This window comes from Strix aluco, chromosome 1 (assembly GCF_031877795.1).
Source record: "Strix aluco isolate bStrAlu1 chromosome 1, bStrAlu1.hap1, whole genome shotgun sequence".
Classification (NCBI taxonomy): domain Eukaryota; kingdom Metazoa; phylum Chordata; class Aves; order Strigiformes; family Strigidae; genus Strix; species Strix aluco.
This window is the reverse complement of record NC_133931.1, coordinates 44,033,782-44,058,081: the sequence shown is the minus strand read 5'-3', so window position 1 is coordinate 44,058,081 and position 24,300 is coordinate 44,033,782. Positions and strand designations below refer to the sequence as shown.

Here is a 24,300-nt window from a genome sequence, read left to right as displayed (position 1 = left end):
TGAACCTGCTTACAACACAGTATGTGTTAATAAAGTTTTAATTAAAAGTGACATTTAGAAGGACAAGAGTCTCCAAAGTTTCAATTTAAACAAAGGCTGTATTGGTTCATAGCAGAGGAATAAATCTTGCAGTGGTTGAAATATCACACTTCTACAAATATTGGAACACTGTCAGCAAAACTGCCTCCAGTACTTGTTAAAATAGACAAGTCCCATTTATTTGGATTGAGCCTTTCTTTACTAGAAACTCCCCATAGTGCCTAAAAGATGGCAACGCTTGTCTACTGTGACAATACTGCAAGGTGAAACACTAGTAATAGTAGGTTTGCATACATTCAGCAATGCCAAGATGGATTCAGTTTACAGAAAAATAAAATGTATGGTGATAAAAGTGATAGCAAGATCTTTCAGATGTAAATTCATAAAGAATTGATAAAGTGTCAGAAGAACGTAGGCAACAGAGATGAAAACAGACAGGAGAAGAAAAAAATACCCAAGTAAGGTGATATACTAGAAACATGAGTGAATGAAATGACATTGCAATGCCAGGATGAAAGCATCCTCAGCATGATTGTCTTAAAAATACATGAAAACTTTCGAAAAGCAGTGCTTTTAAAAAAAACCACACAAAAGATATTCAGAAACCTTAATGATCCAAACCATTTTGCCTTTGTATGCCTTAATTTACATATGTAATGATCTCTACAAATGTTAGGAAGAGATGGATAGTCTCTGTTAAAAAAAAAAAAAAAAAAAACAAAAACAAAACACAAAACCAAGTTTTGCTCAAAATCAACAATTAAAATAGAAAACAGTGTGAAGATAAGGCATCCTAGTGGAGAAAAAATGGTAACATTCACTTTGATAAGAGTATGGTGTGGAGTAAAGCATAGGTGTTTTGACTACAGTGTCATACAGGGGAATTGCATGATAAAATACCCTATGAATAAATGGAGCATGAAGCATGAATCTAGAGTTCTGACCCAGGTATTCCTGCTAGACATAGACAGAAATATGTGGTCACCGCTGTGACTGGGAGTCAATCCCAGTCCCTGGCTAGGGCGTTTGCCACACTGCAGTTTCACAGTGCTCAGGAGAACGGATTCTAACACAGCCCTCAGCAGCAGATGATGTTACACAGAGCTGAAACAATTAACATACTTCTTTCTTCAGCACCCTAGCCATTTAAAAGGTCTTAATTTCCTACTTTCATTATTATACTTTGGCTGTGACCAGATTGCACAAAACTCTTCTGCGCCCATGACTGGACGAAGTTCTTACCTGCAAAACTGAAGATTTCCAGCAGCTTTGGCTATCCTGGAGATACCAATTTTTTTATGCTACTATTCTATTACCAGAATGGTAGTGCTTTTTGTTCTGCAAACAATAGCCATGTTAATATAGATTGAAATATTTCTCTGGATCCTCAAGTGGTGCCTGATACAGCAGAGAAACAGAGTATGGAGTTCTTTGTTGAAAATGTGTGACATTTGTATTCCCTGCTCAGGGACCACCAATTGATTCTGGGGTCAGTCCAAGAGTGCTCGAAATCCTTAGGACACATTTGTGGTTGTGTTACAACTCAGTTCACAGGCTGATATATTTAATGCATTTTCTATTGTAGTTTCCCATAGGGAGGCATGAAAAAACATTGCTTTGTGCAACAGAGGACTCCTTCCATCATTAACAATCATAAATCATTAAACATTTTCTATTATTTGTGTTAGAAATAAGTGCCATATGAGAAAATATCTACTTAAATGATGTAATTTAATTCTCTTAGCCTCCTCATCTGTGGTTTCTACCACATAAACTGTATTTCTGTTTCTGTTTTGTTCTTTTTCTTCCAGTTTTCCATAATTAAAAGCTTTATAATAATTTCTAATTGTCTTTGTAATTTGTTTGCTTATACACACACACACACTTTACCTCAGTAGATCTGCAATTCACTCCTTTAGACAAGGGAAAATATCTATTTTTGTGCACAGTATTCCGAGACGTCACTGTGTTACTACTTCTGTTAAGTAACACACACAGTTCCCACTTACTGAATACTTTTTATTTTGAGACTTTGATGTGTACATACTAAGTTCCACGGGGCATAGATGGAAAATGAGTCAATGCTCCAGACAGATGCATTCCTTTCTGTATGTAATACCACTGTTTGAAATTCAAAATTTACCAGATTCTTCCAAGTGCTGTGTAATTAAGATTACAATAAAGTAGCAAATTTTTTTGCATTTTCTATCACTATCTGCTCTAGCAGGTGAAAAATTATCTAGTATCTGAGTATTCTCTGAAAAAAAAAAAATCTCAGATAAACCCCCAAATCAACACTGCTTGGATTCACAGAGATGAGAGCATCTGCTCAAGAGAAAATCCTGAATTAATCTACAACTGCATACCACTGCCATCTACTGAATGTAGAATACTCTGATTTATGCATACCTTTGTACTCGGATTGCAGAGTTTACTAGGCTTCCCATTTACTCCATCTAACAGGAGACCTTTCAGTTCTTGCAATACAAAGTGTATTCTAGAGCTTAAGGGTTACATGTAAGAGTGCGATTAAGAATTTATAATTAATGACTTGGTCAATTTATCTTCTGCTTCTCCAAGAGAAGACATAAACAGCATTCTAATCTCTCTGGATGTATTTGCTGTCCATAACATCTTTGTTCAGTATTTCAACTTTATTTATAGATAATATTTGGAATATACTTTTGTGATATATGACTGTACCTCATTAGTCAAGTCCTAAAATTCTAGTTCCATTCCCATGTCAGATAAATGCCTCCGTGCTTATTTACTTGTCCAGGTTTGAAATGGTGCTTCTTAGGATACTTAAACTAGTGACTGAATGTTCACTTTCCCTGATATTCATTCCAGTAATATTTTTCTGATGTGAGCAGGGCAATTAATACTTCTTTTAAATGTTGAGTAATTGATATATTCTCAAACTCTCCCAACTTTAGTTATGAATACAGTATCTGGTGTTATATATATAAAATTAAGTCTTTATTCTGTAACTTTCATCAGGAACTTGATCAATAAAGTGGGCTGTGACATCAGTCAATTTAGAAGTACAATGGTATGACCTCAAAGAGAAAGCCTAACAGGGTTTACTTTCATTATGGCCGATAAAGTCTACCATGTCAGTCACCACTGGCAAGAGCACTACATTACAAAAATCAGTGCAATGCTTATATGTGCTAAAGATGGACATAAAAGGAAGTACCAGCTTCTAAAATCTCAGTCTGGCATTGAGTCACCATTTCTATTTTTTATCTCTCTTCCCTCTGCCAGTCCAGCACATGTAGTGACAACCATTCATTCTTATCCCAGAGCCTCTACTCACCTATGTCCTATCTCTCTTACTCACCCTTGTAAGCCTTATCTACACCAGTTGCTCCCTTAAATTCAGGGGGATTAATATTCACAGGGCATTCACAGGAGAGTAACTGAAATCTATTTGGTTCTACCAAATTTGCAGTATTGCAAATATGGAACGTTTTAAACAAATGCACAAAGTATTGTATAAAGGCATTTCTAAAACTGATGATAAAAACAGATAAGGACACCTTCTACAAATCGTAGTAGAGCACGAAAATGAACATATTCAAAAACATATAAAGAGCACAGGCATAATTCAGCATGCCTTGTTTTTGTCTGTAGAACTACATGTTTATATGTCCTCATAACATCTATTTGATGGATTGACATCTGCGTACCACAGTCTGGAATAGATTTGAAGTATTTCAAATTTCTAATTCTTCACCCTTTGTTTGGAATGGATTTTTTTTTTTTTTTAGGATTTCTAAGAATAGTCTTGAAATAGTTCAAAGTGCTGCCTTTTTACAGTGACTAGGGTCAAATTCCACTCTCACTGACAGCTGCATAGTCCCCCTCACTCATCAACACCCTATTAATGTAATTGCAAGGGAATTATGGATGGATTATTGGACCCAAATATTTTTCAGCTGTATTGTTATTAGAGAGATATTCAGGTGGGTACCAACAAAACAGATGACTAACTTTAGACATTTGATTTCAGTTCGATGTATAGCTTTTAGTTGAGCGATGGGGCAGTAAGCTTTAGCAACACTGTTATAAATATTATGGAAGATTCTGTACATGCTATAATCTAATATAAATAGCAACACAAAAAAACAAGGCTAATGTAACTTGGACCTTTTCTTCAAGAAGGAAGGGATATTTATTTATCTCTGCTAACCGATAAATGGGCAAGACAAGTCTTACATTAGCTAGGCACGTTCCAGTTCTTTGAAAAGGCTATGAACAAGATTCTAGGACATGTTGCCTGAAATAGCAGATGGCTGGATTTAATAAACCAAATAGGTTTATGCCATATGATTCTAAGTGTGAAATACTAGCTTTAATTCAACAAATAACTAACTCAGTTATGTTCTATGTGCTATTATCCCCACTGGGTCATGGCTTAGGTGGCCTCCCCCACCTAAGAGGGAAGAATTTCCCCCAGAATCCCTGATATTCCTGCCCCTATAGAGTCCTTTTGATTAAATGCTAAGTTTTACCTAAAGACTATGCAAGCTTGTAAATATATGGTGATGAGCCATGCAAAACATGCTCTTTTACCCCAAGAAATACATTTGTTTGCTACAGTGTTTTATTGCTAACTCCACCATTCTTTGTTTGCTGCAAATCATTAAATGGAGTTAGTTTCTGAATTAATTCAATTTATTTATTACTACATTACAAAGGAGTACATGGGATTAGAAATTAAATGTCCCAAGCTCCTTGCCACATTTCTAGCACAGGGAAAATCTGTAAGTATCATCCTACCGATTCAGCTAGTTTTCATGAAAAGTATGTCCATTATCTTGCTCCCTTTTGGATATTTCAGATCGTAAACCACTGCTGTTTTCATTAAAAGTAAATAAATTTTGGTGTATGTTATGAGACAGATAACTTTTAAAACAGTCCACTTTTCTCAAGTTTCTCTTTCCAAAACACCAAAACCACAATTGTGATGCTGTCTCAAGGCATTATGTGCTCGTTTATACTCTAAATTTGTACTTATTTGTATTCCAAATTTTCTTCACTGCTGCAGTTTTCTCTCCATTTATCTGTGGTAGAAAGTGAATGAAAGTGAAGTTTGTCTTCTTTTTTAAGAAAGCAAGACCTTTAGTCCTGTAATCCTTGTACCTCTCTACTGGATCTCACAGGACACAATGAAAGCAGAGTGCCCCGGTCAAAGCTCATGTGCTATTATCATGGCACCCTTGCCAATACAGTCCGTTCCAAGCAAAATCTGTGGGAGACCTGCCTTCTATCATGCAAGTGAAGGGAGGTAAAGTGACACAAAGTCCTCTGAGACAAACTCTTGTCTCTAGGGTTTTTTATGCTTCAGGTGAAATCAGTCCTTCAACAGAAACTTTCACAAAACCAAAACAGTAAGAGCAAACAAAGCAAATATATGCTAATTATACTTGAGTTTGCTCTTCTTCATTTCATTATGATGCTATTTGGGAAGGATATGGAAACTCTCTCCTTTATAACCCAACTTTCTGACTTGAACTTACAGGACCATCTTTGAGATACCACAACTGCTCATGTTGTCTGAGTTTCCCACTCCCTGTAATCCACATTATCGTATCGTACAAAAGTGAAAGCACCTGTGACAACACAAGGGAGGAGGCTGGAAATAGGCATGGAAGCATTTGGTATTCATCTTGTATCACTTGGAGCACCTACACAGGATACAAGGCACAGGATAAGGACACCTACTTATCATTCCTACCTTCACCCATACTTAGGTCAATTCTTCAGAAGGTATGGAAGAAAACTGTAACTAAGTCCCTCCAGTACTCTTAGCAGCAGAAAAGGTTGACTTGCAGTCATGGGAGGATGATAAATACCTGTTCACACCCATGGGAAGGACCCAGCCAGCCACTACCCCCACTCTTCCCTGCCCATGCCCTACTCTTGCCCAGCTATCGCACTTTGCCTTCTCCCCTCCCTTGTGCTCTGCTTGGCCTTCTCACCTTGGCTGGTCTCCGCTGAGCTGTGAGTGGGAACAGAGAGTGACAGGAATAGTTAGCAGCGATCGTTGCTATGAAGACAACTAACAGCACAAAGAGTAATTCCAGGGAGGCCTTCCTACCTCAGCAGAGCAATGACTATTTACAGCCTGAAAGGGGCTGCCAGCCTTCAGTTCAACACCCTCTTAAGGGCAACAGATTATCCCTAGAGTTGTCTCCTCCAAGCCTAGGCACTAAACTGTGGGAAGGACATAACCTAAGGCTGGAGGGAGCTAACTCACTTGAGCTACAGAAGAAGCATTTAATCATGTCTGAAGTGTCAGGATACACTGACAGGGGATGGGGAGGATAAGTTTGCCTGCTATGAACTGTGCAGGTTTTTCAACACTGCTAATATTATGTTCCTCCTCTCTCCCTCAAACTTTGATTTTTCTTTGCTTAACTCACCATTTGTGAAGGGAAAGTAATTGCTCGCCAAGTGCTCAGACACTATACTTTCATTTCTCAGAAAAAGAAATCACATGTTGGTTAAAAGACTGCAGCAATGGTATTATCATCGTGAGCCTGGAGAGGCTGAACCCCAGCTGGCCAGGGCACAGAGATGCTTGCCACTCTCTGATGCCCTCTGTAGTGTGAATGCGGAAACCAGCACCTAAAAACTGCGATATCTAAATCAGAGTATTTCCCGCAGTATCTTCCAAGTATGTCCAGAAATATGATACTAAGTAATTTCTCTATGCTCTGTTCAGTTCTAAGGTCATCAGTTACATGCTATACCAACAGCCATTCATTATCCAGTAAGAATTTGTAGAAATACATGTCAGTCTGCAAATTGGCTGTAGATTTTTACAAATATTTTTCTTTCTGTCACCTATCTACCAATATTTCACCCTGTCAGTAGAACTATGTGAAGGCTGTTAGCCATGTAATAGAAATGTACTTTCAATTGCATATGTGAAACCTTCTCCCAGAATCTTTCGCATCTTCCTGAATGTAAGATTGTCAGTCAGCTCCAGGTAATTTAACTTTGGTTATAACTAAATAATCCTTTCAAGTTTTCAGCTGCCACTGTCCTTCTTCTGATAGTTTCCTCACTCCTGCAAAGCCTTCATGATTAAACATGGTTTTTTTTTATTTAATAGAAAATTCTAAAATGCTAAAGGAAACATGAAATAGTGTACTGGTAAGAGGAAAATATTTGATTTCCTTTTATTCATAAAGGTAACAAACATATCTTACATGTTCATTAAGGAAGAAAAAGATAAATTTTCACTACAGAGTTATAAGGCTTTCAGAACTACAGTTTCTCAAGGGGATATTTATAAGCTAATGTTCTTGTGTTGGGGCATAGCTCTAACTCTGAGACTGTCAGATCTGTTACCTGAGACTGCATTAAAAGGAGGAAAATACATGTAAGTTTCAATGTAACTCTGTGAAACTGGCTACTGTCAGAAATCAATGTCTGCACCCGGAGTTCCAATTTCCATGGTTAAAGTCACAGAACCCATTGTTTGCATGTCAAATTTTGAAATAAAATCCAACAGCAACTAAGGAAATGCATTCTGTTTAGAGTCCTAGCTTATGTCTACCGTAATAAAACACAAAGCAGCTATATATTAGCAGCTCTCTGGATTCCTGACTGGTACTAGAAATGATTCTAGGAGCTGTCAAACTCTCAAATAACACAGTTTTGAGGGCTGAAAGACACTGGAAGGAGAGTATGGCCTGATTCTGTTCTCCTTGATTTCAATACAAGCAAAAACAGGTCCACAATCTGTGTGTAATTCACATGATCTAGTTAGCTAAACAATTAAGTCACAGCTCTGACATCTGATATTTATTTTAAGTTCTTTGAGCCAGATTCTCTTCTCTTCTCTGAGCCAACCCTTTTTTCTATTCTGGTGGCACAAAGGCTGTAACAACCATGGATTTTCCCAGCTGGATATTCTCCCAGCACAAATAAGTCGTTACCTGTCTGGCAAAAACAGCTTTCATGTTATTTCCTTCCTCATTTGCACCCTCTGAACCTTCGCCATCTTCTTATGTGAAAAAGTAAGAGGCCTGGCTACAGCCCTCATTACCATGCTTCAAATATTCTTAGTCTGCATACTTGTTTCTTCAAATTAAAGCTATCCAGTTAATTTTAAATAATCCAGAGGCTATTGTAACTAAAGCGAAAACACAGTCTGCTATGATGCTCTTTCTGCAATATTTCGGAAGACATACAATTGAGGATCTGTCCAAAGCGCGTTACTAATAAGACCTCTCAAAAGATCTGAACCCTTAAACTATAGGTCACTTCTATCTGTGCAGACCACGCTTAAGAATTTAATCATATTGCAACTTCAGCCTTAAAGAAAATACCCTCAATCCAAGCAAGCTAATTTTTTTAACCCCTCCTCTGCACCCCAAGAGAGCAGAGGCTGTGTTAGGGGGTACCCTGAAGATAGGTTCAACTGAAAAAAAAACCACACTGTTTGAGTGTTTGTCAACCATTGCCTGAGTGGGGAATCTTGTGATTAATGGCTGCTCCTTTTACATTATTTTAGGTGATGCACCCAATGAAAAGATCTTTAAATGAGACTAGTTTAATGAAGATGAAAAAATCAGTATGTAATTTATTCCTGCTCTTATTCGAGTTTAATTTAGGCAATGATCTGCTGGGAAACGTGAATCCTGACAGAGGGACTGCCCCAGAAGTATGCTGTGGGAAGCAGTGGAACAAAGCTAAGCCACTGTGAAGACAGCACCAATTACTCAAACTTCATCCACCTCTTTGAATATGTTTACATTATTAAGGAATTAGTCAAGGAACTGACTTCGATCTGAGGAGGAGATGCACTCACAGCCTAAGCCCTTATGCCTGTGCCTGTGCTCATGTTTCGTTACCTAAAATCTGGAGCTGTCCAGAGAGAAAGCTCAAGTACATGGTGATACATAGTGTAGGCCCAAGCTCTTATCCAGCAGAGTGCAGTGGCCCAAGTGTCACAAACAGGTGTTTTCACACTACAGTGTAGACTCTGCCTTGGACAGCTGAAGAGGCTTTGAGTTCAGAAGCAACTGGAAGCAGGAAGCAAGCAGATCCACCAAATAGAAAGAAAGTAGGGGAGTAAGTATGGAAAATGTGTCTACCCTAAGGAGAAATTAAACTTCTACTTGGGCATCCCACTTCTTTCGTTGTATCCCCTTTAGCTACAATACAGTTGTGCCCCACTTCTGGGCAGAATCCTATTCTAAGGTGTGAGCTTCAACGAACACTTATAACGTTCACTAAATAGTGACCTACCACATTTGACTTCCAGACATGCACTGGGCATTACATGCCCAGCAGAGTAGGCTCACAGCTTCATGTACCAAGACTTCTGGCCAAGGAAATGAGTCAACCTGGGAGGTAAACAACATCAAAGAGAGTAACATTCAGAATGCAGTGGCCCCTTCTGATTCAATGCTTTCTAATCAGCCACTCTCCAATAATTCATTAAGACTTGAACAAAGAGGTTGAAACATCGGCTTCTCCTAGGGCTTCAGCCAACTGTAATGAAATTATAACAGGATATATTTACAAGGTTGAATATCTTGAACTCAGCTATAATGATGTTTATTAGTAATTCTTCAATAGCTGCTCAGAAAGCATATTTGTATTAGTTAATCCTTGCCTGTGGAGACCTTTATATTTGTTTGGCAAAAGAACATTAAGAAGCATGGATTTCTTTTCTTTCCTCTCTCTAAATCCCTGTTTCCATCAGAAAATGCTGTGGGATCAAGAAATAAGCCAAATGTAATGTATATGATTACTTTTCTGCTATTATTATTAGTGATCACTCTAGAAAACAGAACTGGAATGGATATAGATCTACATTAACATATTCTGACAAGTTTTACATTTGAAAAGGAAATGTAAAAAAGAATTTAGCAACTATACTTTTCACTGAGCTGCCTGAACAGCACCACAGACATACAGATAAGTACTATGTGCATAATTCAAAAGCACCCTTTTTCTTCTTCTCTCCTCTGTCAGAGATGTGAATATGGAAAACACTGAAATACATATCTATTTTGAAAAGTAAAAGAAAAAATCTCAAAAAATTACAGAGCTGATGTATGAGTTTATGCAAAAGAGGTCTCTTTTTTTCTAAGAGATTCTAATAAACAGAGGATATCCCTCGAGGAATTCAAATGGGAAAATCTATGGCATTATGAAACCCTCACTATTTTGAATACCAAGCTATGAATATGTACTTCACTCTTTCCAAGAGGAAAGATGTATTACAATACTAATTGTTCATTAAACTATAAAAGGGTAATTCACTGAAAATAATGAAGCATATAGGTAGACTGGTCAAACTATTCAAGGCATTAATTTACTGAAGCTATCTTTTTCTATTCATAGCTTTTTTTTCTGTAACAGATAACAACTTCCTTTCATTCATCAGCTATTTGAAATCACTAAACTCTCAAGTCATATATTTCAGCTGAATCCAGAGACTCCAAATTATGCCTGGAAAGTTATTGGAGAGCTCTTGACTGAAGGCAGAACCACTCTTAGAATGAGATACAGAGACTACACATTGATAAATATGAAGAGGAAATTCACTTCTTGCAATTCTGCCACACTCTATGCAAGTATTCTGTTTTAGTTGTCATGGCTGCTAGAAAATGTAGATTCTAGAATATTTGCATAAATTAAACACAAGAACAGCTGCAATACATCAAAAGCAATATATGAACTAGTTGAATCATCTGAATGAAAGCTGATGACATGTGCTTAACTGCATACAAGCCAAACTTAGCACTGACAAACATAGGCAAACTCTATCAGAGTGAAAGGAAATGGAATTGAGTTTGCCAGGGCTTAATTAGACCCTGCTCTTTTTGAAATATGAATAGGTTCCAGGTTGATTGCTGTGCAAATGGTAATGTTTAACTGTACTTTACATTTCCTGTGCTTATTTTAGAAATGTTTCTATTTCTTTCCAAATTAGAACAGATTCAGAACTATCATAATAGATTAATAATCCATCATTTCTCCCTTATAAGTACTTTATTCCAAACTGCTATCTTAAAGGTGTTCCCAGTGAACATATGCCATGTTTATACTCAGGCTAAGGTCATTTTACCCTATCACAGTTACATAAGGAGACATCTTATAAATGATCAAAATATTTTATTTAAGTGTTACATATAAATGTATCAAACATAGTGAGCTATTTAGACATACTGATATTGGCGGTCTTATCTTTGAGGACCATAAGCAGATGTAAAATACATGAAAACCATACATTTCAGTGGGCGAAAATGTGCTGAACAGAAAGTGCTGACCTTAAATAAAAAACAGAAAACACTTTCCATATCCTGGAACTGAGCAAGTTTAATTTTCCTGTTTTTTAATACTGCTCTCACTGTTATAATATCCTGGTACTCTGAGATGGAGAGTGTAACTGAAGAAAAAAGGAACTGTTACCCTCAATATTCAGGAGGTTTTCTATCTATTCTAAAATAACACTTATCTTGTTATATTATTTAATCTCCAAATTTACTCCTTGCTTCACTTCTTGTTCTGACAGGACAGGAATATCCCAGACCAAAGTGAAGAAGGAGAAGCAAGGTTTTTCTGGAGGTGCTGCTCAGTTCTGGGTCAGTGGACTTCCATATAAATGTGCAGTTTGGATCTGTTTTAAGGATTTTGAAAGCCCTGACTGCAGTTTAAATAAATTTAAATAATCCTCTATAGTCCCATGCATCTGAATCACATACAAACATAGGCATGGAGTGACTCCACCATGCAGGTGACGTTACCCTGTTCATGAGCAGTACATCTGGGTGTTAAATTTGTTGTACCTGTGCAGGTCTTAATCTACATAAATGTTTTATTTTGTAGTAATCCCTTTTCTGAAAGTCTAAAAACTGCCTGACATCTGGGAAAAGCTGTTTGTTACTAAATAAAGGGGGGAAATCTGTGTATGTTAGCTTTACATGCAGACTTGGGATATGATTATATAATAATGGGAAACAAAAATTTTATGGCGTGTCTTGCTAAACTAGTACTGAACAACAGGCCCATTCAAACTTTAGGCCCATAGCATAAAACAAAAGTGATTAGTCTGCTCTAGATTGTCTTCTATCCCAGAAGATTTCTTCAGAGACCACAAGAAATCCTCATACTGGTATGTTTTGGCCATAAATCCTTGTCCACTGTGTAAAAGAATTTTTCCTAAATTTCCTAAGTTAAAATTTCTCTCACATGTTAGGCATGCTATGCCACTAACAGACAAGGAAGAAGTAATTACTCTATCACGATTATAGTAATAACATCACAGCTATCTCCTCAGCTATTTTAATCCAATGCAATTTAAGGGTTTTACTAATCTAGTGCATATACCCAGTACTGCCACATATACTGATGAAGATGCATTTCCTAACACTTCATTTCAAAGGTTCCTTCTACTGAAACACACCACATACAGCTTGAGATCATAAACAGCAAGGGTTAAGGAAAAAAGGGTGTCTGCCTCTTCCAGTTGGGTTTTATTTTACTTTTCACCTTTATTTTACTGGCTTAAGTAAAAAAGGCATAATTTAAGTAGCAAAGTCTTAATTTAATTTGTTCTATGTTACCCCGGAAGTTGTCCAAAATATATATGCAAGGAACATGACAATAGTTGCTTTCCTGATGCAACCTTAAATGTTTTTCTTCAAGTCAAAGACACGGATTTTAAATCATGTAGCAAGAGGAACCTGTACTAAAATGCAATCTAACCAATTTACTTGAATTGACCTAATAGACTTTAAAAAAAAAAAAAACCTTACAGAAAAAGTTTAAATATGCTTAGTTTGCAAAGTTGTGCCTTTACTGTAAGTGGTTTTTGTTTGATTACAAAACCATTTTAATTGTATTTTTAAAAACAAAATATTAGGATTTAAAAGTAGCCACAATTTGTAATTCCAAACAGGATTTTCCATTGGTATTAAAGACTGTATTAAACAAACACATTGTCATGCACTGTTTTAGTAAAATCAGTGGAGCATTGCACATCAAGGATTTTTTTGCCCAGCAGATATAATAAAACATAGGATAATATAAAAGTGGCCACTAACCAATAAAATGCTTGGATCCTTCATGTGTTAAATCTTGTTTATACCCTAAAGATAAAGAATTGCACCCTCGGTATGTAATCAATAGTCTGTCAATTCCCTCACTGGAGCAACTGTTTTCCAATTCACCGACATTAAAAATACTCAAAACATGAAAGAATAGCCTGTAGGACTTCCACTAAAGTAGTAACCTCTAATTCACAAGTGACAAAACGAAGCATTCATCCTTAAATTGCATAGAAAAGCCTAACCATCAGCTGAGGCTAACACAGGAGATCAGCTGCGCTTTTTCTAGCAAAATGCTTTCTATCATGTATCTTCTCCTGATTTCTAGTGATTTTGCAAGTTTCATTTTGATATATTTTCTTCACCAGAGTCAAGTTTCAGTTGTGGTCTCAGGAGCAAGGAGTATATGCAATTGCTTAAGCGTCAAAACAAAAAAAAAATGTCCTAGAGAACACATTTTTTTCCAACTAAAAACATGCATCTTGTCCCATGTAACACTGCTTATGTGTGCATACATTCAGAAATCATTATATTCTTTTCTAACAGTCTGCTTTAATATTCTTCCTCACCATAAAAACCAAATGTAAGCAACAAATTGTCAAAAAAAAAAATTTTTCAGTCCATCAGCTGAATGCTGTTACTGAAAAATAAGATATTCACTATGGCTATTGAAGTGCACTTATCTGGTATGTTTTAAAACAAGTCTTACAAAATACTAACATAAGATTTGCTCACCTTTAAGTAATTTTATTTTTTACTTTAGTGAAAAGTACTAGATAAACACCACTGAAAATTTTAGTTCTCTAGAAAACAGGTAAGTGTTAATAAGGGGGATATTTTCCCCCTCCTACAAACTACTTTCAGGTCACTTGGAGAGATCTTCTCTAAGAATAAAAGAATCCCAATGCAGACAGTGGCACTACGTATACTTTAGACATGGAAGCAACTTACCCTTTCTCTCCACAGCCTTCCAGTGGCTATTTTCCTAGGTGGTGCAACTTTCTCAGGTCCCTTATCGATTATGAGGTTTTGCTTATAGTTTTGCAGAGTGTTTACTACTAGGCAATGATTTTTATGCTACTTTAAGCACTTCTGAAAATTCAGTCTACATTTGTAATGTAGCCACCTTTGTAACTTTCAAATCACATGTAGGTCTGAAACACCACATCACTTTCCCTCAAATTGACCAAAAGCCATTAATTAAAAGATGAGTGTGTGTGCCTATGTATATGTATGTATGCACAGTTACACTTCTCATTTTTAAATCTTTTTCCCCGTATACATACATATTTAAAAACCAACATCATCTACAGACATGAGCAGTGTATTTTCAAGGATAAAGCCTATCTAACAAAACAATAAATGTTTGCAAAGCCTTACACCTGTGCACTACCATTCTCCCACCTCTCAGAGGCCTTCCCTAGCAGATTAACACCTCAAATAATAAAACAGATACCTGCCATTCTTGATTGAAAAATTAAATCGTGCCTACAGTAAAGAAAAAAAATACAAAATGTATCAACTCTTCAGTTTGCTCACAGGCTCAGGGCCAAGCTAGACTAATTCAAAATGCATGTTATAGTTCCTGAGTTACAGACAGTTACACACTTGGATCTACTTTGAAGTGAAACTTCTGTTTTATTTGTTACTCACTTCCCTGCATATTGGACGAGTCCTGGTGTACTTCAGGCCCAGTCCTGGTGTAATTCAGTGAAAATTATAACAGTCACTTTTCTGGGGCTAGAACTGTACACATTAGTAATTGTGTCTCTTGTCATGTTAAATATAATTTTTATAAAAATATGAAACAGAACTAAAGCAAAGACCAGAAGATCTCCTCATATTGAATAAAGAAAAAGTCACTGACTTTTTGTATGCAATAGCTCAAAAAGAAAAGCTTTTCCATATGCTGACATCCTATCTTGCTCCTGGCATGGCATACTGACATCCAAAATGTTTGCTGCCCAGTGAACTGCAGTTCCACAAGGTTTCTCCCTTCACGTGCCAGGGCAGCGCACAACCTCGGGTCGGTACTGTGAGGTATCGAGCACGCTCGGTTTGCGTTGTGATTAATGGAAGTGAGAGCAGAGCCCCTTGGAGAGCCAGTGTCACCATTTCATTTGAAGGACTACTCTGACAGACTTCATTATATTTTAAACCTCCATATACATAACAATTACATTTTGTCTTTGCTCACTCATTCATCAGCTGTCAGTGTTGGTCCATGGGCTCGACATTCTCCACCATGATATGGAAGATTTCTGGCTTATCCTAGATTTCGGATGCCTTCTGTTCAGTGGCCTAGCTCTATTGCCTGGCAGTCATGTTTGCCAAACAATATTGCTACTACAAAGCATATTGAACAATACACATAAAAACCCAAGCAGTCAAGGAAAGAAATGTAGCATCAGGGTTAGAGGTCATAAAGGCATCATAACCATGAAGAAGCCGGACACAATGATAGATCCCAGCACTTGTGCAGAACTGAAGGCTGAAGGAATATACACTCTCTGCAGCATTTGGGACTTAATTAAATTAGAAACTAAGAAAGTCAGCATGCAAAGTAGAGGCACTGAGATCACAGATATTTTACAGTTTGGGGAACTAGCACAAAGGCAACACTTTCTGGAAGGAAATGCTGGCGATAAATAACAGCTGACCTGAATGAAAGGCAGTAAAGTCAAGGCTCGTTCTATAAAAATAGCAAAAATGGTGGAAAAAGCAAAATGTGCTTACAAATGCAAAAACAGGTACAAATATGCACTTGTCAGAATTAAATCTATCGGTGTGTGGAACTATATATTCATTACAGGAAACACTATGTGATGAATCATTAAAAAGTGGCCAATATCAACTTGTTTAGGAGAATTTATCAAGGAAAATTTGAGGATGGCTTTGAGATCAAAATGCTATCAATATATTTAACGAAAAATAATTCTTCTCACTCAAATGAAACTGTAGCAAAAATTTATCCTGCCTGCTCATATTTTTTGGGTACAATTGACACCTAATCTTGGCACAATTAGAGATAATGGTTATTTCCACTGAACTCACTGGGACTGTTCACATTTCTGCATCATGGTGTGGCGAGATCCTCACAGCCCCTCTGCTCCTGCCTCTGCAACCACTGGCTTGAGCAACATACTGTCCTACGGCATCTTTACTGCTTCCAGTACCCAAACCAGTTGCACCCTTCCATGGAGACTGACGTATAGATGTTCTGTTGAGAGGAATAATATCTGACAATTCTTTCAGTTTGTTAATTTATGAGACTATATTTTCTTTTAATTACTAGATCTTAAATGTGCAGAGTTATAATTTATTTGCCTATCGTGTCCATCTCAATAAAAATAAAGAAAAATAAGACCCTTAACCATTCAGAATATGGATCATATTAAGCCTCTGAAAGCAGAACATATTTGTCTGGTTCTGTTCCAGAAAAGCCTACACACCAACTTCACTGCAAAAATAATTTATTCAAAAACTTCGGATGTGGAATCAGGAGTAATTACTATAAGTCAACAGAATTTATTTTGATTTTTTAATGTAATAGTTATTCTTCTTTTAAACCAATTTCATCCACTATTCTGCAAATTTCTGAGGTAATGTCTGCTTTGGTAAGCATGTGATTTTGGAGAACGTCATTTTTATTAACTCTCTTCTTTTAAGCCTCCCGAATGCCCGGCAATTCCTATTAACACAATATACTAAAAAATAAAAAAAAAAAGCTATTTTATTAATAGGAGTAATAATTGGACAAGACATAAGTATTACAAAGAACTCTGTGTTATGCCGTACCATACGTTTTCATTTCCTAGACACAAGGTTTACATTCCTCAGTGGTCTCCTTTTTTTATTCCAGATCTGCAATTACATTCACTGAAGTAGTTTAGTATTAGGCACAGCAGGTCTTGCAGAACTAGGGACTTCCAGCTGTAACTATCACTACATTTACAGGAGACTTTTTAAGTGAGTAAAAAGAACAAAACTTTTCCTATGCCTTACATAAGGCTACATGGTTTTGATTCAACCGTAAACTAAAACAAACCTCAATCATATCTTTCAAATCTAACGCATTATGAATAATAGTTAAATTAGCTCCATGTCATGGGACAACTTTCAGTTTTCTTCTGCTGATGTGTAAGAAATTTTGGCATAAAACTCAACTCTTAAGTTTAACCTCAAAGCTGAAATAGTTTGAGGGCCAAATTTTCTTCTTTGATGTGTTATTCTAAAACTGAAGTAGATATGCTCAGGAGGCTAATTTGAACACACTGGTAAATTGAGAGCAATATTTATCTTCATTCCTTCGTGCTTGAAAAATAACTAATCAAAATGTTTTAAAACGTCTTGCTGGTCTCCCACCACAAAGACAAATTTCAGCACCCTACCCCTTGTAAGTTTAGATAGCTCATTTCTTCACTGTTGTTGGGAATGTGTAAGGAAAGAACAGTTAAGGCAGACTTTTTTTATTTCCCAAGACTTCTTTAAATCTAATTACATAGAAGCTATTTTGGTTCTGTGAAAAGTGTGTGGATAAAGGTAACAAAGAAAATCTGAGAAGACTGACAAACTATTCTAGCTCCCCGAATGTGACATTCAAAAATAACCAGATGTTGAGTCCTCTTTGTGACAATACATATTTGGGTTCTTCATAAAAAAACCTGATCATAGTTATGCATCAGAAGCAGGGGATAGGTATGGAAAAGATTGCCCATTGAGGACCTTTCATCACTAAGCTTAAAAACTTTATGAGACACTTCTTAGTGCAAAAAAACCCCACACTCAAGCATAGAAACTTCATGGAAATCAGGCAAATAAAGGATGTTGTGACAGAAAATTTAATCCCACTAGATAAAATAATTCAAAGGAACAATTTGTATTTTTAGTGACATCCTACCAGAAATCCTAGCAAAAGATGAAGGCTGCTTTTTGGTTAGTTGAAATTATTTCTTCCGAGTATACTCTTCCAATAAGTATTACTCTCATTAATCAGGTCATCAAGAAAAACAGGGACAGATCTGCATGAGGTGAGACTTTTGAACATGTAGGGATAAAAGAGGTAAGAAGTTAAGACAGCTAAAGTGATGGTGAAACTGCTATCTTTATTGCATATGGGGGTGTCCTGGGTTCTACAAGATTCACATGAAACAAATCTTGATGTGGCCAAGAAGTACATGACATGGAATATATCCCTGACTTTTAAGGGGAAAAAAAGACCTAAAGAGTCATTTCCAGGCAGGTCACAGCAGCTTACTGCCCCAACAGACAGGGCAGGTTTGAGCGTCCATCCTACTTCAGTGCTGTTGTGTCCCTTTGCCTCCCAATGAACCCATATGAAGTAGAGCACAACTGTTACTCCCATGACATAGCTCTAGCCCAGGACCTGCCCTTGAACTGCCTGCAAGCCACATCCAGATGGGGCATCACAGACCAACCACTCTTGCTTTTACATCATCTTATTTATGTATCTGTAAATGAGTGGTACATGTAGGATGTCTGACAGTGTCTCACCTTTCTTTTTCCAGCTTCATTGAAGACACCCTATGATGCTGTGCTTTTCCGTTATGGCCTGAGCTAAATGAGGTCCCCATCACAGTAAGGAGGACGTCCCATCCCCTCTCATCCCTTGCCCCTTGTCACATCCTCTGGCCACTTGCCTTGTGCTGCTCCTAAAATTCACCCAGTGGCACACCAGGCCAGCTCTCTTTGCTACACAAATAGCTAACCAAGCCCCCCAGATGAAATGAAATAAAATAAAAGGAAGGTGTGTGTGGAGGTGCTGCTCAGTGAGTTGAATTAGCTCATCATATGCTTAGACTAAAGCTGGAACCAGTGCTGAGAGTGAGGGAAAGAAAGAAGAACAGGAGGGGAATCATATTTCAGCCCTCCTGCTAATCAGTTCATTGATTGTTACATTGATAATACAGAGTAGCATCCTCAGAAATGAAAAATGATAAAACACACAGAGATGATACTTCTTGCATGCTCTGTTCTGTATACGGCACTGTTATGAATGATTTTTGTTTCAAAGGAAACAGTTGGGCTGCTCAGTTTTCTTTTAAATCAGACACTTGGGTTTGATTTTCAGCAATAACAGACAATTCAAATATGCATCTCTGGTTTTAAATGCTTGGCTGAGTACTCAGCTGAATACACCACCTTTCCTGAGTGATAGGAAGATGAGCTATTCTCTTCAGCTGAAACTCAGGTACTACCAGTTGGAGTAAAAAGCTGCTGTTAATGTGCTGGTGACAGGAGTTATGAGAAAAGTGTTGGTGACTTGTAAGAAAAGCCTTGTCACGGTTCTCTATCCCAAAAACCAAACACATACCATCACAACAGGTTCTAATTTGTATCCTTGCTGTTTATAAAAAATTGAATGAATACGAAAAATTGACTGTAATCTGCACTTTCTAGGCTGGAGAGAAAAGTACCTTTGTGGCTGCTCACAGGACACTGCACCTACCGCAGGGACAACTCGAGAACTTCTCTAAGGATGTTCAGCAGTTCCACTCCTTTTGTGTACAATATAGTTACTAAACCTAACAATTAATAGAAAACAAAGCCTTATTATGTATGTTACTGATGAATTCAAGAGAATTCCCCTTCAAAGTTATTCTATAAATATTATTAAATATTTACGTTTTCTATTGTATAGCTCAATACAATTATTTAGTTAGGAGTAAATATCTCAAATAGGAGATAACGTTGTCCACAACAGACTTTTTCCTCAAGCCACCTGATACTAGTAACTACTGCTCATAGGTTTATACTTTTCTATCTTTCATTCTCTTGAAAATAAGACACATCTAAGGCTTCATGTAAAGACCCTTTTACATTTTTTTTTCCTGGAAAAGTGTACACTGAGCACAGCACATAAAGAATTCACGCCACACTAAGTAATCACTCGTGACCAGTTATGTTGGTAACCAGCAACATGTTTTCCGGTCAGCAAAACAATCTGTGGCAATCGAGTTTGGGCTGGCTTTCTGTTAACTACCACAGACTTAATGATCTGAAAAAGCAAGAATATCTGGAAGTTCACTGGGACACTATAACCCCTCACTGATGGACTGCTCAGTACATGGCGCAGATCACATGCAGCAGAAGCTTCCTAGGCCAGAACTTTAACTACTTTTTTGCTTGATTTGTATTTTTTCAGTCCAGCGTTCTTAGACTGTGCAGCAATCTCACTGTGCAAGTGCCTGCCCTACCAATCAGTTACTCACCTACTAACTTCTGAACTTGTCACCCAACTTCCAAGTTTTTCCAAAAATGGGGTTTAATTTCCTTTAAAAGAGACCACTGGGCAGAGAGAATAAGTCTACCAGTGTGACTTGGGGAGGGCTGCATCTAGACTTCACCTGTTACCAGCCATCAGCCCCAAGGGCGCTCTCGAGGGACACAAATACCTAAAAAATGAAAATTAGTTTCCCTCATCTTGCTTTCTCTCCAGTAGGGTCTCTTCTCTGGCAGGCAACAAGAGAAAAAATGTTAGTGGGCGACAGCCAAAAGCCGGTAACTATAATCTCCTTCTTGCTGAACTGCACCACCCTAACCCACACAAACCCCGTGGGCAGCTCCACTCTAGGAGGAAATGTTTTGCGTGGCTCTGCGTGAAAACGAGTGGCAGCAGAGGTGACCTGCCACCCAGCTTCCTGGCCAAACACGGTCTGTGACTATCACCAGGCGGCTGCTCTCGGCCCTGAACTGCCCCTGCTTGTCACGGCCAGGCCTGACCTGTGCCAGTGCTGGGAGCGCTCCCTGCCCCAGCCTGAGCCCCTCCGGACGGTGGAACAAGCCCCCACGCCCAGCACAGCCCGCATCTCCCGAGCCTGCCCCAGCAAAACGCATCGCACGGGAACTAGTCAAGTTGAAGAGGAAGTTTAGAGGACCAAGTCCAGACATGAGTCTCTCAGATTAGTCATTTTTCCTCCTTTTGCGAATTAGAGGAGCAGTCCCAAGTTTGGGGAGAAACGGGGCTCCCTCGGTGCTGGCTGCGCCGCAGCGCGGGGCGGCGGGGAGGCTCGCGGAGGGACTGGCAGACCGACGGTGGCCGCAACTGACCTCCCGGCAGAAGATGCTGAGGCCCGAGGGCCCCCCTCCCCCAGGTCTCGGGTACCCCCACAGCTGAACTCCTGCCGGGGCGCGGGGCTGGGCTGGGCTGCGCCGCCCTCAGCGGGGATCGACCCCAGCAAAGCCAGAAACCTTCCCGGGGGCTGCCGCCTCGGGGACGGGGAGCGCCCTCCGCTCGCCCCCTCCCGCCTGCCGCGGGCTGCCCCGGCGGAGGAGCCGTCGGGCTCGGGCGCCGGAGGAGGCGGCGAGGACGGGACCCGGGGCGGGGGGGGGCGGGCTGCATCCCCCGGGCTCCCTGCGCGGGGCTGCGCGGTGGCTCTTACCTCCGTGGCGAGCGGCGGCGAAGAGCCGGGGCGGCGGCGGGGCGGCGGCGGCCGGGGGCGGCCGGGGGGCGGCGGCGGCGGCGATGGGGCGGGGGTCGGGCGGCGGGGCGCCGCTGCTGTAGCGGCGGGCGATCACCCGGTCTCGCCGCGGCGGGCGGGGCGGCAGCGGGCGGCCGCCGTCGCCCAGGGCTTGGAGGAGGAGGTCAAGGAGCGCCCCCCGCTCGGCTCCGGCGGCGGGCACGTCCCGGCCCTCGGCGCCCGGGGGCGGCGGGGCCGAAGCCAGCAGCAGGAGCACGATGGCGGGCAGCGCCTGGCGTCTCTTCGCCCCTCGCATCTCTGCGGCGCTGGGAGGAGGCAGAGAGCGAAGGCGGTCAGCGCCGGGCCCGGCCCGCACCCCGCCCGCTCGCCCCCCCCCGCCCCCCATGCCGCGCCCGGGGGCACCCCCGCGGGCAGGCGCGGAGGCGGTGCGCGCCCGCCCGCCGATCCCGCAACGCCCGGGACGGGCGCGGACGCGCGGAGCGCCGGCGGAGGCGGCGCGGTGCGGGGACCCGACGGGCCGCCACCGGCTGACCCCGCCGCGCTCGCCCGGTTCCCCGGATTAGGGGAAGGGTATAACCCCGCCGCACGTATCTGCGGTCCAGGGCTTCGCGGGGGGGGGTTTGCTCGGCTCCCTTCACCCCCGGCGTTCCCGCGCCCGCTGTTGCCTCCCTCCTCCGCCGGCGGAGCGGGGCGGCGGGGGAGCCCCGGTGGGGCCAGCCTGCCCACCCCCCCTTCCCCCGCCCCGGCAGTGCCGCCCGGCGGTTTTCGGGCGAGAGCGTACGGACGGGCAACGGGACGGAGTTCATTTAGGGGCGAGTGGCATCGGGAACTGCTGCAAATCGGCGTGTAAAGGGCAAAACCAATTAGAATAGGCTGAGGCTTCGCGAGCGGTGCTTAATGCCCCTAAGTAAGCTATTCTAATTATAGCAAACGGTTGGGATTAAGGGGGAGGGAGCAAAATTCTGTTATTTACAAACCGTTTGATACTTGGCCTCCCTTGCAGATCCTCATGGGCGAAAGAGTTAATCGGATCCGCACGGGAGCCGGCTCTCCCCGACGGCTCCGGGCTCTCCCTCCCTCCGCCGCCGCCGGGGCGCACGGCAAACCCGGGGAGTAACCGGGGAGGGACCGGGGCTTCTCTGGAGGGGGGCGGCTGCTTACCTTCAAGGGGGGACAAGGACCGCCGAGTGCGTGCGGGCAGGGGTGAGGCGTCCTCGGCCGCCGGCGGAGAGCCCGCGTCGTCCCCGCGGAGGCTCCGCCGGACGCGGAGCGGGGCGGTCGGTGCTGCGCCCGGAGAGGGGGGATGCGCCCTCCAGGGCCATGCGCTTCTCTTATATAGTCCGCATCGGCGTACTCATTTGAGTAGTATCGACTTTAGGTGGGTGGCAGTCGATGGAGACACCTCTGGTAATCACTCTTGGGCTCAGAGAAGGTCTTTTCTGACAAACTTCCTCCTCCCCGTTTGTCCCCCGGTGGATGGCAACTGAAAGCTGCGTTTGAAGTGGCTCTGATCTATTTGTGAAATTAGATTTCCCTGAAGATTGGGAAACGCTTACTAATAAAGCTGCTGGCTCAAGAGATTAAAATGTGCTTTGACTTAGCGGGGTTCCCTTGGGAATACAGCAAGAGAACTATTCCCCCCCCCCCCCCCCCCTTATTGAACAAAGTAGCCGTGAGCAAAGTCTGAAGGGTGTATAAATTTGGTTCTGTTTTGATGGCAAGGAAAGTGGCAGACTGTCTTTGGCAGGTGACTTCACAAACTAGGGAGCTTGTAAAAGTTTGTTTCTCCAAAATAGCTTTTTTTTAATTTTTGACAATGAGATTTAAAGAAAAGCTAGCAAAAAAGGTACTGACCTAATGAAACCTTTAAACCCACAGGTTAAAAAACTTGCCTCCTAGACCCCTAAATATGCACGCAAGTAATTAGTGAATAAGATCTCAACTTCCAGAGAGCAGTGCATACAGGTGGTCTGAGCGTAGATTGAAAAGCAATACAAATTTTTTAAATTATACCAGACAATATTTCACATTATGACAGAATTTGCAACTATAACTCTTCATCGGAAGGTACTGCTGAGATATTTACTTCATAAGAGTGGAAGAAAAATAAGGATTTGAGATATCCTTGAAGATGTGAAAAGGGGGAATTTAAATTTGAAAGAGATTTAAACTATTCTGCATCTGTCTGACATATGAGTTTCCCTACAAACTCTGTCTCTTTCCCAAAACTGCCCTTTGTACCCTTTTCTGGTTGTCTCAGGAAGAGCACATTCAGGGCTGTATATCATCACTGTTGAAGAAGCTGGCTTCTTCCCCACATCCTCCTACTCTTGTGCCATCCTCACTCACCTTGGGGAGGCGGGGGTGGGTGGGTGTACCACAGATATTGGAGATCAAACCAAATTTAACTAATGAGGGGCTACAAAGGGTTTTAACACACAAATTTTTTAGAGGTCAGTGTACTGCACTAGATACACTGGTCTGACCTGTGGATTCCCAGGTTAATGGAAGAGAAGTGTCAATCTCTTTCTCACTACATGATTTCCTGCTTTTTACATCTTTATTTGGGGCATCTAAGGAGTTTTCTTTGGTCAAGCTGATGGTTGGGTTGAGTGAAGAGGAAAAGAGAGGGCAGTGATAAACTGAGGAACAAAGCATATTAATTTACCAGCTCCAAAATAAACCCCAAAGTTTCTCTCCATTTGCTTTTTGTTTCTTTGCTTTTATTTTGCCCTCAG

At 40.8% G+C, this 24,300-nt stretch overlaps 1 protein-coding gene across 1 annotated transcript in view; it reads right to left on the bottom strand.

The window, feature by feature from the left end:
* Window positions 1–21,871, bottom strand: part of ALKAL1 (ALK and LTK ligand 1) — a 37,086-nt gene extending 15,215 nt beyond the window's left edge. Inside the window, exon 1 of the mRNA XM_074847505.1 lies at window positions 21,524–21,871. Coding sequence (XP_074703606.1) covers window positions 21,524–21,857 — 334 coding nt within the window. The 5' untranslated portion in view covers window positions 21,858–21,871. The remainder of the gene's footprint in view (window positions 1–21,523) is intronic.
* Window positions 21,872–24,300: the final 2,429 nt, after the last annotated feature.